This window comes from Anguilla rostrata, chromosome 1 (assembly GCF_018555375.3).
Source record: "Anguilla rostrata isolate EN2019 chromosome 1, ASM1855537v3, whole genome shotgun sequence".
In the NCBI taxonomy this organism is placed as follows: domain Eukaryota; kingdom Metazoa; phylum Chordata; class Actinopteri; order Anguilliformes; family Anguillidae; genus Anguilla; species Anguilla rostrata.
In genome coordinates, this window is record NC_057933.1 from 56,224,772 (window position 1) to 56,242,297 (window position 17,526).

The 17,526-nt window shown below is 44.3% G+C and overlaps 1 protein-coding gene across 1 annotated transcript; it reads right to left on the reverse strand.

Annotated features, from left to right (window-relative positions):
* Positions 1-59: 59 nt before the first annotated feature.
* On the reverse strand, positions 60-16,956 carry azi2 (5-azacytidine induced 2). The gene is made up of 8 exons (XM_064343730.1): positions 16,753-16,956; positions 13,529-13,751; positions 11,520-11,636; positions 8,840-8,939; positions 7,441-7,574; positions 7,195-7,262; positions 3,616-3,743; positions 60-989 (listed from the first exon to the last, which is right to left on the reverse strand). The coding sequence occupies exons 2-8, from the start codon at positions 13,742-13,744 to the stop codon at positions 598-600; spliced, it is 1,155 nt and encodes a 384-aa protein (XP_064199800.1). The 5' UTR covers positions 13,745-13,751; positions 16,753-16,956; the 3' UTR covers positions 60-597.
* Between the last annotated feature and the right edge of the window lie 570 nt (positions 16,957-17,526).

Here is a 17,526-nt window from a genome sequence, read left to right on the forward strand (position 1 = left end):
GGCCTTCCCCAACAGAACACACATACTGTATACACACCCCATGGCTCACACCTGCTCTCTTCACCATCTCCTTTTTTGCCTGTAATGCTCAATACATCCATCACAGGACACATGTACCTCAGCCACGAGACCAAACAGCAGAGTGCAACAGATTCTTTCCACAGTCGTACAGTCCAAACGAACTGCAGGTCCAAACGATTTAGATTCAGTGGGATAACTACATGAGTGAACTGAAAGAGGGGTGGGGGATCAGATGTGAAAGACTAAAGACAACAGAAAAGTAGCAAATGTGTAGAAGAATGCGACTACCCTCAGTAATCAAGGAGATCAGAAATGCGCTTTCTGTCAGTTACAGCCTGTTCTCATGGCTTGGGTTTTTGACTGCTACACCTTGGACTGTTCACACCACCCTCCCTCCGTATCTGAACTGCAATGGTGGACTGGACTCCTGTTTGGGTGGTCCTCATTGTCACAGGAGACCCGATGGTAGCATGAGGGGGATCCAGATGTCCCTCAGCAATTCCCAACCAAGGTTCGGTGGGGAGGGGTGGGTGGGTTTAAGGCAGGTGGAGTGTTGGGTGTGGGTGGGTGGGGGTCTCAGAAGGGACTGAGCCAGTCGCGTTCATGGCTGGGGTTTTTTGCACCCTTAGTAGAGGGGTCTGGGGAGTATTGGCTCTCCCAGAACAGGGCGTCACTGGGTTTGGAGGGAGAGGGGAAGGACCAGGAACTGTCCTCCAGGGACAGCCTGCTTGGGGAAGGCGGGGCCTGGACAGCAGCGCTGCCCACAGGGGCCGGTCTGGGGCTGGTCCAGGGGCTTCGCCAGCAGTCCTCCGGTAGCACTTGCAGCGTGGGGGGGCCCTTGGGGGGGCAGGGACGGCCATCGCTGGAGGGGATTGGGGGGGCACTGGGGGGGCGCGGTGCTGTGATTCTGATCATCCGGCTGTTCCTCTCCACGTCATCCAGGCACTGCATCGGAATGGTGGAGGCAGCTGGAGCAGACACAGACACAGGAGGTCAGAGGTTATAACTGCACCTGCATTAATTTATATGCAAGTTAGCAGATGGCTGCTATTGATCATTTACCTGATTTTTTAAGGGTATGTGGATGATGAAGGTGCTGAAAATAAATTCAAATGTAAAACATGTTAAATTCATATCTTGTTTGAATAAGCTGGTTTTAGCCAAAGGATTGCAAAACTGATATTCAGGGCTCAACTCAAATTCTCAAATCAAATAAGAATAACCACAATATATAAGCTAAAAATATCAAAAGTGGAAAGAAGTATTTTAATGTCACAAAGCAAAAAAAAAAAAAAAAACCTCAAATATGATTAAAAGCTAGTAACATTCTGAGATGTTAGCATTTTACATATAATAGGGAAAAATGGGTTTAAAACCAAAACCTGTTTTGTAAGGAATTAAATTCATAAGTGGTGTCATTCAATACCTGGCCTTTTCCAACAATCATTAAAAATTATGTTGTGCATGTACGCATCACTAGAAAATATTTGGGTATAAGCACAGCTGACTACCATTGATAGTTCTTCCAAATTTTAACTTGCATTTAACGGGAAGATAATAACCAAATATGTTATTATATTAATTTAATACAGGAGAGGGCAGGTTAAGAAGTGGATCAGCAGAAATGCCAGGCAACTTTCACATTCCCATGTTACACTCTCCTCTGAAAAAGTTTAAAGTAAATAATATATGATCTCAGAGTCGATTTTTATAGCAGATTTAAAACAGCATGGAAACAGATGGAGAACTCCCAAAGGCTGGGAAATTAATTGGCTTCTTCCCGAAGAGCGTAATTTGGTGTGAAAGTTACACCTCTGTCAGTCTCCTCACGCATTTCCCATCACCCCTCAAATAAGACCAGTACCGTAGGAACTTACCGCTGGCAAAGCCATCTCACCACTCACACACCAGAGGAAAGCACACGGCCAGCAGGCACACAAGCTTAAAAAACCTCTCAGTGAAAAATAATACTCTTACAGACATTTTAATTCCACAGCTCACGTATATATTTTTAACTGATGTTAAAAATACACACTATAAATAACTGCCATTTTTGTATGTTCGTCTTGAAGTTTATTAACGCATTATACAGTGTGTGAAATATAGAATTATTTCTACAGTTTATGCATTAAATACATTAACTGACAGTAATTGGCATATTTTGGCACATTAAAATGAATTGTCTTGCATTTCATATTTTTAGCCAATCATTTACATTTTTACAGAGCATCCACTTCCTCGTGAGCATGATGTCTTCCTTCTGGCTGACTAACCCACCGAGTGTTAATTATAAAACAACAATCTTGACAGGCAACAGATTGGAGAGAGAAAAAAGACGGCGATTAAAACGTAACGTTAATTACAAGTCCTTTATAAATAGGACCTTCATGAACCCACTGACACCTTAACACTGTCACTGGAGACCAGAGCTCCGGTGCAAGCGGATTTACTCTTTGTCTTCTTTATATGTAAACCGATGCAGCAGACAGATGACGGTGCCTCTGTGCTGCGATGCCTGCGCGGGTCCTCTGAAGGTCCCGTTATAAAACGGATGAATTCCTGGCAGCAGCCGCTGCCTCGGCGGAATACAGACGCTTGTTTTGCCGTTTCAGAGTAAACAGCGGTGGGCGAGGCATCGCGAGGCCGCCGTGATCCCCGCCGCCCCGCTTCCCGAGGAAGAGGAGCCCGCTTCCAAATCAGCGGCAGAAACACGCCGCCGCCGCGCGCCGCCCTCCTTATTTATTTATTTTCCGCCGTCGTTTTAATTTGCACCTCTGTTTCGCTCGCCGCGTTGGGGGAATAAATACACAATCCCCCTCAGATGCAGGAGAACTGGGACCCGATCGGGAGTTTATTATCTGTAATATTTTAATAATCTCCGTCTGCCACGCACACGTGAGAAGCGTGCTTTGATACGGTATTGCCTGAAAGGTCTCCCAACATGTCCCTCCAGTGGATGACATTAGTCACTTCATTATAGCTTTACACATTGCACATATTTATCAATTTACACTTAAAAGAAAGGGTCCTTATGATCATCATTATCTTTTTTTATTTTTTACTGTTGGATTGGTATTTATGGCTTGTTTATGAAACACGACGCCATCGCATTTTCTCGACAAGAAAAATGCCGCAAGGGAAAGGATTTCGCCACAGTTTTTACGAGAATATTAACTCCCGATATTTGAGTGGTCGACAGAAGAGCTGAGTCTCAGAAAAGGTGTGAAAGCAAAGAGGAGAGGAAAAAGGGAACTCCTACAGTACTTTCTACTCTACACAGAAAGGAAAAAACAACCTTCATTTACCAATAAACTTGAGTCCGTAATAATTTTCTAAAAAAATAAGTAAATAAAATAATTTAAACAATACAATTTGTGCTTGTGACAGGTCTTTGTGTATGTGTGAGAATGTGTGCACGTTTTTAGGAGACCTTGTGAAGGCGGTCTCCAACTCACCTCTAGCGCATGAAGGGGGCCAGAGCAGAGATGGAAAGAGATGGAGAGAGAGCCAAACAGAATGAAAATATAAAACCAAAAAGCAAGCACACGGCACACCCTGCCCAGAATGCACCTGGGCTACGTTAGGTGACCTCACCTCGTCTGTGTGTGCCGGGCGGTCGGTCTTTGAGCTTCTTCAGCAGCTCGCCCTGCAGTGTGGTCACCTCACGCAGACGGGACATTTCTGTCTGCAGCTCTCTGTATGACTGCAGGAACCAAGCATCCCTGTGGAGGACAGCACAGCGTCAGCGATCCTGCACTCAAACGCACACACACACGCATTACCAGCATCCCTGCCACCATAATCCTCATCTCCTACTACGCTATGCCAAACCATCACCATTTCCTAAATTACTGCACATTAGTGGAACATTTAGAAGCCCACTCTGTTCTTTCCAGTGCAACTTCACCCCACCGACGTTTAATTATAATGCCCACATCAGACTTCCAGTCCAAAACTTAATTACAACACACCCCCACCACGTCCAGCACACAACTGGTGAATCCGATGAAAGGAAACACTGGGACTTAAAATTAGCAACCAAGTAATGAGGCTTCATGAACCTCATGAGAGAGAACTTTTACTGGGCCATACACAGCATACACCAGCTCCACCACTCTGGGGTTGGAAAACTCTTCCTGTCCCATAACTACTACAAATGGCTGACCTAAATGAGGAGGAAAACCACCTGATACTTCATATTATACTGGTTTCTAGAGAAAGAAAAAAACCCATATCCTTACATATTTCCATAAATAGTACAAAGATGTGTAAAAAACAAACAAAACAAAAAACTATTTGGAAGAGTATCATGGTACTAACGTAAATTTTTAATTCTACAAAAATGTTTTTTTTTTTAATATATACATATTCTGAATTCCCTTGCTGCACACTTGAACATGGACTATTTCAGCAGTGTGTTACATACTCAGAGGGAATATGCTAATCTCCTTCAGTAGACAACACCAACACCCTCCCCCCACCCCCGCCTCCTCTCTTAAGAGTCAGAGCACAAGGGGAAAAGAAAGAGAGAATCTAATTAACACATCCATGAATTCTGAGCAGCTCACTTCAGGAACACTGTTTGGCAATACAGAGCTGTGGAATACGGAACAGAGAGGCCCAAACCAAACCAGGCAAAGAATTAAAAAGCCAACTTTCTACCACAGAATCCCCTTTGGCAAAGCTGGAAAACATGACTTTGCATTTTCTTGCAATGGCACGCCTAAATATAATATGTCCTGCCACAGTTCTTTTTTTTTTCGTGAGAGAGCACATTCTGAAAAAAAAAAAAAACACAATATTTTCCTGACAGAGAAAAGTAAATATCTTCACTTAGACTGTTAGTTCTGTTAGATAAGCATAGCACTAGGAAGTCACATCATTGCTTAAGTGAGACCTACTCAAGAGACAACAGCCTCCACAGGGCAAAATACAAAAAGCACTAAATGTAAACATATACAGCACATAGTAAAAATCACACAAACATTTTTAAAAAACTGCCAGTTTTGCTAGGTTTTTCTTTTCCAGTTCATACTGGGAATTTGAGCCATTTGTGTGATCTTACGTTGTGGCTATTCTGATATTCATTAAATAGTATGTTTATTAAATGTACAGAGTACATCAGTGTTACTGTTCCAGGCTCAGTGCTGTTGTGATCCTGATTAAACAGGAACAAAGTATTTCATTATGGCCATTTCCACATTTGGCTACTGGAAAATGCTGATTTTCTACACAAGTGATCTTCAATTATCTGTAATAGCGTTTATACATGTCATTTAAAAACTGTTTGAAGCTACACAGGGGTAATGACATTCAATAAACATGTACATTTATAGCATGTTTGAATGTGCTTCAGCATTAATGCTGTAATTTAAGGCAGACAGCTGACTGAACACTAACACACCAACACACACAAAAATAAATTATTGTATCAATCAAATATACCTTATGATATTTTATAACATTAACCATGTATGACTGATATAAACGAGTAAATAAATGGAAACAAATACATTACAAGGTACAGAATTACCCTCATACGAAGGGACAGATGGGACAGAAACTTCATTCTACAGGATGTTGAAAATAACACTGACTCTGGAACAGTAGGCTTTGATGGAACAGAATTAGCAAGCACCGTATGAAGTGTGAACACTGATCCTGGAACAGTAAGGTTTGGTGCCGAGTGACATACGAAGCGTGAACTTTGCCAGTACTGCAGCAGGGTCCCCATCTGAAAGGTCTGAGTCACGCTTCCTCCAAGGGTGGGGGACCCCCAAAACAGCTTCAAAACAGATGTGTGTGTGTGTGTGTGCATGTGTGTGTGCGTGTGCGTGCGTGCTTGCGTGCGCATGTGTGTGTGTGTGTAGGGGGAAGACAGACTGCTCTGATCACTGACAAGATTCCGCCATCTCCATGCCCCCCATTAAGCACACACACAGTCATGAACGTGCAGAAACACACAGGTGCACGCACACACAGTCATGAACGTGCAGAAACACACAGGTGCACACACACACAGTCATGAACGTGCAGAAACACACAGGTGCACGCACACACAGTCATGAATGTGCACGCACACACAGGTGCACGCACACAGTCATGAACGTGCAGAAACACACAGGTGCACGCACACAGTCATGAATGTGCAGAAACACACAGGTGCACGCACACAGTCATGAACGTGCAGAAACACACAGGTGCACGCACACACAGGTGCACACACACACAGGCGGAATTCCTGTAGTGAATTCTCCGGCAGCATCCCCTGTAGCAGGTCTGTGTGTCACAGCCTGGCTCTCCTTCACCATGAGGCACTTCACACACAGAACAGTAAGACGGTAACACTGAGGAAAATACTGTATCGGTTGGCTAGGCCTGTGATAAGGAGAGGTGATTCTTTTCACTTTTCACAAACGACAACATGTTTATGTGACTTCCAGTATTTGTACACTTTACTATTTACTATTCTCTATTTGCACCCTTTTAGAGGACGAATGCCAGAACACCCTGCACACTCTTTAGTTTGTGATAGATTGTGCCCAAATATTTTTTTACTGTTCTTGGATGAGAAAAATATTTCATATTCTGAAATCTAAGGTCATACGTTTTTAAATAAAAAGTACCGATGGGCATTTTACTTCAAATTTGAATATTAAACTGAAATGCCATAATTTATCAAAACATGCCGTTGTGCAGTAAATGGGAAATAAAAATGTATATAGAATGCTAAAAGCTATCCGATACTAAAGTAATTTTAAATATATATCTTTTGGATTTTCTGCCACAAGTAGGCTACGTGGTAACTGTTCCCCTTATTAAGGTCTGCTGGTGTCCTCTAGTGGCTCGTCTGTGATCCTGCACTCTCCACATCCACCCATTCTCCCCTCCTCAGCACTGTGAACATCGTGATGGCTGCAGAAGGCAGGAAGACTATAATTCTCATTAACGAGGCCTAGGGTGTTTCGCACAGATGTGTTAATTGGAACAATTTTATCAAGTAATAGCAGCAAAAGGGCCACTGACAAGAGCGCAGAGTTTACGCTTGATGAGAAGATGATTATTCTGTTTCCATATCTCTTGTGAAAGACCCCCCCTTACTCAAGCAAGCCACTGTAGGCATATGAGCTGGTATAGCATGAAATTATGGGAAATGTTGTAAAACGGACATACCGGGCAATGAACTCATCCTCTTTCTTTGCACCACTTCCTGCCACATTGTTGGCAAGTTCTTCCTTCTCCTTAAAAAAAAAAAAGACATGACACCCGGGCATGAGAACGAAACCACCATTACACCATACAGCTCCACAAAGAATCACGCATGCGCACACGCACACACACACACACACACACACACACACACACACGCACACATATATACACACACATGCATAAGCACACACGTACACACACACGCACCTTGCAACGCTCCTGCAGCTGGCTGCAGAGCTTCTTCATTCTGTCCAGCTCCTCCTGAAGGTCGCAGATTTTCAGCTCGTTGTTAACCTGGTCTACCTGCCAGTGCTCTTGCGGACTGCTCAAACTCTTCATCACTGCAGACAGGCCACACAAACCGTCATACTCCTCACTGCTCACAATGTGTATTACTGCGCACACTCCATACTACTACAGACACAAAACTGCAAGCTCTTGTGGGGCGGGGGGGTTCCACTTGGGTTTCAGTTTTCCTGTACATCAGCTGGGGGAGGGGTTTGGGTGTGCTGTACCCCGCCTGGGGAGGGTTTGGGTGTGCTGTACCTCAGCTGGGGGAGGGGTTTGGGTGTGCTGTGCCTTGGCTGGGGAGGGTTTGATGTGCTGTACCTCGCCTGGGGGAGGGGTTTGGGTGTGCTGTGCCTTGGCTGGGGAGGGGTTTGGGTGTGCTGTACCTCAGCTGGGGGAGGGTTTGGGTGTGCTGTACCTCAGCTGGGGGAGGGGTTTGGGTGTGCTGTACCTCAGCTGGGGAGGGGTTTGGTGTGCTGTACCTCAGCTGGGGAGGGGTTTGGGTGTGCTGTGCCTTGGCTGGGGAGGGTTTGGGTGTGCTGTACCTCAGCTGGGGAGGGGTTTGGGTGTGCTGTACCTCAGCTGGGGGAGTGGTTTGGGTGTGCTGTGCCTTGGCTGGGGGAGGGTTTGGGTGTGCTGTACCTTGGCTGGGGGAGGGTTTGGTGTGCTGTACTTGGCTGGGGAGGGGTTTGGGTGTGCTGTACCTTGGCTGGGGAGTGGTTTGGGTGTGCTGTGCCTTGGCTGGGGAGGGGTTTGGGTGTGCTGTGCCTTGGCTGGGGAGGGGTTTGGGTGTGCTGTGCCTTGGCTGGGGGAGGGGTTTGGGTGTGCTGTGCCTTGGCTGGGGAGGGTTTGGGTGTGCTGTGCCTTGGCTGGGGAGGGGTTTGGGTGTGCTGTACCTTGGCTGGGGAGGGTTTGGGTGTGCTGTACCTTGGCTGGGGAGGAGTTTGGGTGTGCTGTACCTTGGCTGGGGGAGGGGTTTGGGTGTGCTGTGCCTTGGCTGGGGAGGGTTTGGGTGTGCTGTACCTTGGCTGGGAGAGGGGTTTGGGTGTGCTGTACCATGGCTGGGAGAGGGGTTTGGGTGTGCTGTGCCTTGGCTGGGGAGGGTTTGGGTGTGCTGTGCCTTGGCTGGGGGAGGGGTTTGGGTGTGCTGTACCTTGGCTGGGGGAGGGGTTTGGGTGTGCTGTGCCTTGGCTGGGGGAGGGGTTTGGGTGTGCTGTGCCTTGGCTGGGGGAGGGGTTTGGGTGTGCTGTGCCTTGGCTGGGGGAGGGGTTTGGGTGTGCTGTACCTTGGCTGGGGGAGGGGTTTGGGTGTGCTGTACCTTGGTTAGTCTCCACCTCCGTCCTCAGCTGCAGGAGTTCCAACTCTCGGGCCTGCAGCTGCTCTGTCAGCATCTTCTCAGACTCAGTCTTCTCTCTTCTCTGGGACCAGTGAGAGTGACCAAGAGGCACAGACACATCAGATACTGCACAACAGCATGGGCAAACCCAACAGCAACACAATTCAGCCCAATCACAACACCGCACAGATCCCTGAAAGAAAGGGCCACCCAGCATTGAATAAGTTAATGTTGGGTGGCCTTTTCATCCAGGGACCTGAATTGTATTGTCATTGGGCTTGACTGTGTTGCTGAAATATTACATTTCACAAGAGTGCAGCATTTTTAAAACACTGCTCCTAAATCAGTGAGCACTGCACTCTTGTGAAATGCAAAATCAACGCAAAACAAAGCTGAGCCCAATATTAATTCTGTAGAAAATTCAACCAGATCCCATAAGTAGTGATAAGAATTTATGTGAGTTTCAATGAAAAGAGGTTCTTGTAAACATTAAGTTTTCTGAAAGCTGTGCTCAACATATTTAGCTTTAGCGCTTAACAGAACTGAGAAATCCCATCACCCCGGTGCAATAACTCTGCCGCAACTTTAGTTTTGGAATTTGAGAAGTTTGGATGTCTTTCTCACTGTGAGTGCTGTCAGGGGAATGTCATGTGCTGCGGTTCCTAATTTTCACTCTCTCTGCATCTTTAATTGTCTTTTACCAGCTTCCAGGGAGCAGCAATTATTAGATAAACTGAGGACAGAGTCAAACGTGTGAAATGATTTTGCGAAAAACAAACAAGCAGCTCCCATGGCAAATGCAATCATCACCACATTATCTAACCGCCATCTTTCCTAACGAACTGACATTTATAAACATGTTAACAGAAAGCAATAGCTAAGGATATTTAAGGATATTTCCTGAGGAAATGATATAAAATAACTGACAGTATTCAATCTGATTGACTGCAACTTTATCAGTTACGAACCATAAAACCTTTCATATTTGAACTTTTTTGCTCTGTCTAGTTTTCAGATATTAGCAGACTACAATATAACAAATATTTATAATATTCTCAGCTTAAACCTGTTCACGGCATGGCAATAGAGTATTACAGTTTATATTCCAAAGACACGGAAGCGAGTTTGCATTTTTGAGCCACAGGTTCCTTTGGCAGATCTCCAATGCTTTTTTCTTCATAGGAATTTAGTTTTCTACAGAAAATGAGGTTTGTGGTTAACATGAGCCTAAGACACGTTTCACGTGTTGTTCTACCAGATAAATTACACCCGATAGTATCTCGACTGTGAATTCCCGAAACTGTTTTGTGCTTTAAAAAAGTAACTACAACAATAGCCGCATTCTGGCAGCCGCCACTCAAGATCCCATACAATCCCGCCTGCACGTGTCACCCACTGTAGTTTCAATATACCAACTTGTTAGCAACATACTTTTTCAAAGCACAATACGCCTTCGAAGTTCACAGTTGAGATATTAATGGGTGTATCTTATCTCGTAAAACAGAACCTGAAACTCTCTTAAGCTTACGTTAACCACAGACCTTATTTTCTGCAGAAAGGAAAATCCCTTTGGGAAAAAAAGAATTGGAAATATGCCGATGGAACCCATGGCAGAAGAAACTTCTGAGTTGGCCTACAAAAAGATGTCTTCACTGTAACACTCCATTAAGTGCCATTTAAAATATTTAGTATGCCTCTGGTGCCACCCAGTGGTTATATGGTATAATATACCTCAACAGTGAGCTGTATTTGTAAATTTACAAACAGATAAAAGTGCCACAGACAAACAAAAACTGTTGAATAAATGGTTTTGGTTCTCAACTTGCTTGGGTTACAAAAAATTACCCAATCAAATTTTGAACAATAAATTTTCTGGACCCAAGGGAGATGGAGACCAAATAAATTATTTCAGTATTTACATGGTATATTTAATGTATAAGTTGTTTCCTGTGTTCTGCTTAACTATGAACCCAAAATTATGCAACGCAATGGAGGTTTCCTACTGCAAAGTATACTTATATAGAGTTTTGCAATGCAAGCCAGAAAGAGAGATTGCAAGCATGTTCACTTTGAATTCTAACCCTGATACAAACTCAGCAGGGGACGGACTTCACCAGATCTCCAGTTAACTGAAGTGGCCCGTTTACTTGCTCAGAAATCACATACATTCAGACAACATACCAAGTGGCCACCTAAGCATTGTCACAAAGCAGCTACATGAGCCGTCAAGTGGCCTATCAGTGAAGTATTCAACCACAGTGCAGTGGCACAACCAAATCCTGGGCCAACCACAGGACAGGGCATAATCTGCCGGTGTTAGGGCTCCTGATGACAGCATTAGAGAAGAAGCAGGAGCTGGATACACACATTTGTTTTCGTTTCATGCAAGTCTGTGCCCAAATATGACTAGGGCTTCCAAATTGAGAGAAAAATAAAAAAATGGTGGATGAAAAAATGTACAAAAATAAATAAGTGGCTACACTGCTGTATGAGCCATGCTCTAATGTTGCCATGGCATTAGGCTTGGATAGACAAGCACGCTCCTACATGAGAAACAGAGTACGTCATGTACTGAAATAGTCCACCTGCAGTACAAGTAATGCGATAGCCTTGTGTCAGTGTTTAAATTAAGAGCGCTACACGCTAGCTGTACTGCACCTACCACTTTGTTGAGCTCCATCTGCAGGTCCTTCTTCTCCATGTAGATGCCCCGGTAAGCACTGAAGGCCTTGTTCACATACTGAGGTCCCTCAGCGGTGGGGCCCTCAGGCTTATACAGCTGGAAGACAATAACGCACCATTTACATTCCACCATGTTAAACACAGCGGTGACAGGGAGGACACAGCAAAAAGCCTTTTACATGGAAAACACAGGCCATGCACACTTACTCAATCATGTCATGTGTTTGGGGGTCAAAATCACAAAAATTTTGAGATGGATTAAGATGGCGTGTCATTTGCTCGGGTGAACAACAAGTCATCACCATTTACATTTACACCATGGTATTAAAATAGGTGAAAATGCATTACATTACAATCACTGAGCAGATGCTCTTACAGAGAACGACTTACAGAAGTAGAGAACATCAGTCTAACTCTCAGGAATATAAAAATCAGTAAGTGTAATGTTAACTTAACAACAATTTGTGTTGTAACCAAAGAAAGTACGACTAGATGACACATATCTTTACATAGCTGTAACTGTTATGTGACTCAAACGGAAACCCAAAGAAAGAAAGAGAAAAAGAAAGGTTATCTAGCGGGCGATCTGAAGAGGTGGGCCTTCAGTCTGAGTAGGAATATGGACAAGGTGTCTGCTGTCCTGACTGCAGAGTGATGCTCATTTCACCCCAGTGGGGAGCCAGAACAGACACAGAACAGAGACCTGTGCCTGCACTTCCAGGTTACAGGCAGGGAAGGGGGGGTTGGATGCCACATGCCCAGAGGTAGCAGAACCGAGGTGTCTGGAAAGTGGGTCTGGTGATTTTTTGAAGATATAATCGAGCTGTGCCCCTAGCTCTAGCAAAGGTTTTTAATTTTATGGGAGCCGATATAGGTAGCCGGTAGAGGAAGATGAGAAGGAGAATGACATGGCAGAGTTTGGGGAGGTTACAGATCAGACGAGCAGCTGCATTCTGAATGAGCTGCAGAGGTCTGCTGGCAGAGGCAGGGAGGGTGTCGCAGTAGTGCAGACAGGAGATGACCAATGCCTGAACTAAGAATACTTACACACTGAATATCATTTCACAACTCAATCTTTGCTAACCAATAAAAATCTAAATTTGTGAACTACCAAAAGGTATGTACTTCCTCAGTTCACAACTGCATTTATTCCTCTCGACAATTTGCAAGGTTTACCCCCGGGTTACCAGTTGTTACCAGTGGGAGCTGCATCTCTGCTCTGATCAGTGCTGGTTCTTCCTGCAACACTGCAGCCACAGGCTGGAAAACAGTCACTGTGTGTGTGTGTGTGCGTGTGTGTGTGAGAGTGTGTGTGTGTGTGTGTGTGTGTGTGTGTGTGTGAGTGTATGCATGTGTGAGAGAGTGTGTGTGTGTGTGTGTGTGCGTGTGTGTGTGGGAGTGCTGAAGGAGCACACGTACTTCAGTGGCAGCACTCCCGCTGTGCGGGTGGCACAGCATCAACTAGAGAGGCACCAGCGGCCATTCCAAATTAGGGAGATAAATTGAAAAATGGAAAGAAGCCTCACCGCATCACATAAATATGTTTAAATAAGGCCGTCCTCACCACACTGCATAAAGGTGTTTCAATAAAACTATCCTCACCACATCACATAAAATATGTTTAAATGAACCTATCCTAAAAACACCTCGTAAATATGTTTAAATAAAGCTGTCCTCACCATATCACATAAATTCAGTGCCCTCCAAGTGTATGGGAAAGTAAGAACTAAATTTGTTATTTTGCCAAAAAATAAGACCATTATGTTAACACAAATTTTACTCGACTGTTCCCATCCTTATAGAGGGCACTATATGCTTAAATAAAGCCCTCCTCAAATTATCACCTAGATAGGTTTGAACAAAGCTATCCACACCATATCACATAAATATGTTTAAAGCTATCCGAACCATATAACATAAACACGTTTAAATAAAGCTATCTACGCTACATAATACACATACGTTTAGGGTAAATAAGGCTCTCCCTACCTTGTCCTCCAGCTGTCTGACCCTCTTCCGGAGCCCCGCGTTCTCCTTCTCTGTGTCCCGCAGCCGTTTCTTGATGTCCTCGTAGGCGGTGACCAGGGCGAAGTGCGAGGCCACGGACTCGTCGCCGGAGCACACCGACACCGGGCTCTCGGCGATGGAGTACGCCGTCTCGTGCCGCAGGATGCAGATGTCGTCCTCCAGACCCGCAGGATCCATGGCAAAGCTAGGGGTCAGAGGTCAGACGGCAGCAGGTGGGTTAAAAGCTCTGCGCACGTTCTAATTCCGACTAGACGTGCAAATCCGCCCTGTTAATCTCATCTCAGCAACACAGGTGGTCGCTGTAATGAATATTCATGAGCACTCGGGTCTAGGACACGGCCTGACTCGTTAAAGTGCCATTTGACCTCGACCCGACAGACACGGCTGTTGAATGTTCTTCTGGGTCTATTTGACCTGAAAGCTTCACGCTGAACTCTGCACTTCAGTTCTGTTCTGAAAAGCAGACAGAGGAAAAGTATTAACCTGAATACAGATAACATATCAGAAGAACACAAAGACAAGCTGCCCTGGGCACTGGGACTCCTCCATGTGCTCCGAGGCTGATAACACTGTCCCAGAATGACAGAGAGCTGCAGGAATACTGTAACCCCAATAGGATGATAACACTGTCCAAGAATGACAGAGAGCTGCAGGAATACTGTAACCCCAATAGGATGATAACACTGCCCCAGAATGACAGAGCTGCAGGAATACTGTAACCCCAATAGGATGATAACACTGCCCCAGAATGACAGAGAGCTGCAGGAATACTGTAACCCCAATAGGTCAGAAGTTGTGCTGTTGCCACCCCCACGAGCAAGCAGAGGCCAATATCTTAGTCCAAAGGCTAAATGAGAGATTTGTGCTGCATGATAAAATAATAAAAGGAAAAGCAGATGCTGCTTATAGCAGGAAAGTGTGTAAAATTAAATTTGTCTAATCACACAGTGTGTGCCAAGAGACCATTTGGTAGGTGTCACTAATTTAACAAGGCTTTCATGAAAAACAAAACTAAAATGCAGCTCCACATTCAAAACCACTCCCTTATATCATTCTAGGAAAACGAAAGCTTAATAAAAGTTTATTAGCTGAGAAAACAAATTCCACTGACAAGCTTCCCCATTGAAGTGTTTAATATTCAGGAGCAGAGGACTCTCTCCACCAGCTTCCGAGAGGCTCAGGAGCAGACTTTTGGAGATGTAATAGAAAGGCGCTTTGCTGTTTAAATGCGAACAGGCAGTCCTGCTGACAAGAAATAAAGTGTACAGCCCTGTCTGCTGACAGTAGTCTACACGCTGAACACTGATATGCCAGAAATGGTTTGAATGCACCGTGAAAACCAGTCTGATAGGGCCAGCTCAGAGACATTCCCTCTATGCTCTGTCAACACCTCCATTACCAGGCATGCCTCCGAGAGCCAGGGCCCTCACCAAAAACACAATGGAGACAATACAGGCCCCAATCAGGTTAAAAGACAAAACAAATATCGGATCAGTGGAAAGTGTGTACAAGCTGAATGCACTTTACTCATAGAGCCGCAGAAAGAAGTCTTTCTCCTCAGTCAATTTACATAGCCGCTGGCTTTTAATCTGCGACTGACACTCTGATTTGTTTATTCCGGTCCATTACCCCCCAGCATCAGACACAGAGATTCTAAGTGATGTGGATTCTAAGAGGCATTCGTTTGGGATTTTATGCAGATTCTTTCTTTTATACCAGTCAAATCGATGGGTTCCATCTGAAAATCTATTGCTGGTGAGGCTTGGGAGGATGGAGAAATCGCAAAACGACGTTTAAAGTGATAACCAGGATTGGAAATGCCCACACCTGCCGCCGGAATGCACAATCATAATGAAGCTTTTTTTCGAATGGAATTTCCAGGGGACAACTGGCGTGAAATGATCAATAATACACGTGTGTTCAGAATAACATTAACAGATTAACGTAATCACATTTACAATTACCACCATTATTATCCAACATAAATTTTCGATTGAAAATTACACTATTTATTGAGCGATGTGTTCTCTCAAATGTCTATCATATTTTAGCGGCATCTGTCAAACCCTACAACAGTGTTTTTTTTTTTTTAAACTGCCGATTCATCGATCATATGCAATAGAAAGAACAGAGTAACGTCATGACCAACACCACTCTCTTCTGCTTAAACTTCAGCAAATCTGCTGAAGATTCCTCCCAATTTGATTTGTGTCCCTACAATTTTACAGCGCCTTGTCGACAGCCTGCTACTGTAACAGTTAATTATGCCGGTAATTTTCAGTCTTGACATGAACTTTTTCTATTACCGAATAATAACCCAAATAATGTGAATTACAGAGAGGTTACATACACCGCAAGCGGTCTGGCAAAATACCGTATTTGCTCTTACTAAACAAGTTGATTCGATTTATCTGATCACAAAGCGTCCATTACATTACACCCAGATACGGTTTCTCATCCAGATCAGGGCACCGTTCAGTCTTCGTAGCTAGTTACGTTCATGGATCCGTTGTGAATCGTTCGTGAAGTTACATCTCTGTTTCAATTCTGCCCTTACTCTTGTCTTGTCAACAAACTTTTTGTGCTTAGTGTCCCGTATTTAAAAGGATGAGGCGGCCTAAAGCTATTTTGCTTAACAATAAATAAGAACTGTTAAACGTTACAAATTAGTTCATACTAACATACTAATGTATCTGCAGCTAAATGAAACTGAAACAAATTGACAGGGTGACGTGAGATTATGAGGCACAAAAACACCACCAGAACCAAATAGCTAACCATGAAAACAGTGAAGTGGTTACAGTTAGCTTGCATTTAATCAAATAGTGAATTCATTTGTAACGTCATATGAGTGGGCAGATAGGTTACAAATATTAATAACTTGTACTCGCTTGCTATACATCAGATAGACATTTCTATTAATTATTGAACATTGGCTACAGATAAAGGAGATAGCTACCAAGTAAGCTAACTGAAACCCCTTTTAAGAAATGTAAACCTCGAATGTATCAACGCTAGCTTAAAGCTAGTGGACGTTCGCAATATCACAGTCACTCCAATATAGACTACCAAACTTAGCTTGCGAGAAAAACACACCATTGTTGGCAAATAAACTGCACTGGTAGTTATCAGTGTCACACAACCAACTAGCTAACGTTAGCTAGTTCATCAACTTTGAGACGTACCTGTCAATGATGTTATTTTCCAGAGGGAAACAAAGAAGACATATCGGACATCTTTAGACGGTGCTGTCAGAGCAATTACGACCTCAATAACTGATCATTAGCCGTGATTCAGGTAATTCAGGTAAAATAACGAGGGTTATTAAAGCTGATGCTTTGTCTCAGACACAAACCAGGAAATGAACGTCCACATTGTCCTTTCCGGCGGAAATACAAACACATCACATGGTACCGGTGGGCGTGTGCAGTGTTGCCGTGTCAGTGGTTCTCATCCTACTTGAAAGATGAACTTCGCAGCTGAGATAAATGAAATCAAAGCCTTGTGTAGCAGGTTTTGGGGTGTTTTACAAATGATCCGCGGGCGCGATCAGAATCAGACATAACCTATGTGCAAAAATTGATATATCTGCCTGTGAAAAGCATACCAGACACTTATGATGAACTGCCATCGTTGTCATTAAAGCACTCCGGTGCATTTCCATCCGCAACCCCACCGCTCCCAAGTGGCACACCTAAACTGAAACCAGTCAAATAAATTTCTGATTAACAACACAGCCTTTGGACGTGCAGACCCACAATGCTACACTGTCCCCTCCTTGCTCTCCTGGTCCCTGAGGAGGAGAATGTTATCATCACAGCGTTGTCGCTACTGGCCAGTGAATCTCCCAAAGTCGCCTTGTTATAGGCTCAGTAATGGGATCAGGGAGGTCTTGGGGCAGCAATATTTCTAATGTTGTATGTCGTAATAGTGAGGTGTTCCCTAATACAAGGCCTTCT

What these genes read in the sequence shown, in the direction of transcription:
- azi2 (XM_064343730.1), bottom strand. Translation starts at nt 13,744, where the DNA reads ATGGATCCTGCGGGTCTGGAGGACGACATCTGCATCCTGCGGCACGAG. An exon ending in GGAGGTGGAGACTAACCAAG is followed by an intron (nt 7,575 to 8,839) that starts GTACAGCACACC and finishes GCCTGTCTGCAG; the next exon opens with TGATGAAGAGTTTGAGCAGT. An exon ending in AGCTGCAGGAGCGTTGCAAG is followed by an intron (nt 7,263 to 7,440) that starts GTGCGTGTGTGT and finishes TTTTTTTTTAAG; the next exon opens with GAGAAGGAAGAACTTGCCAA.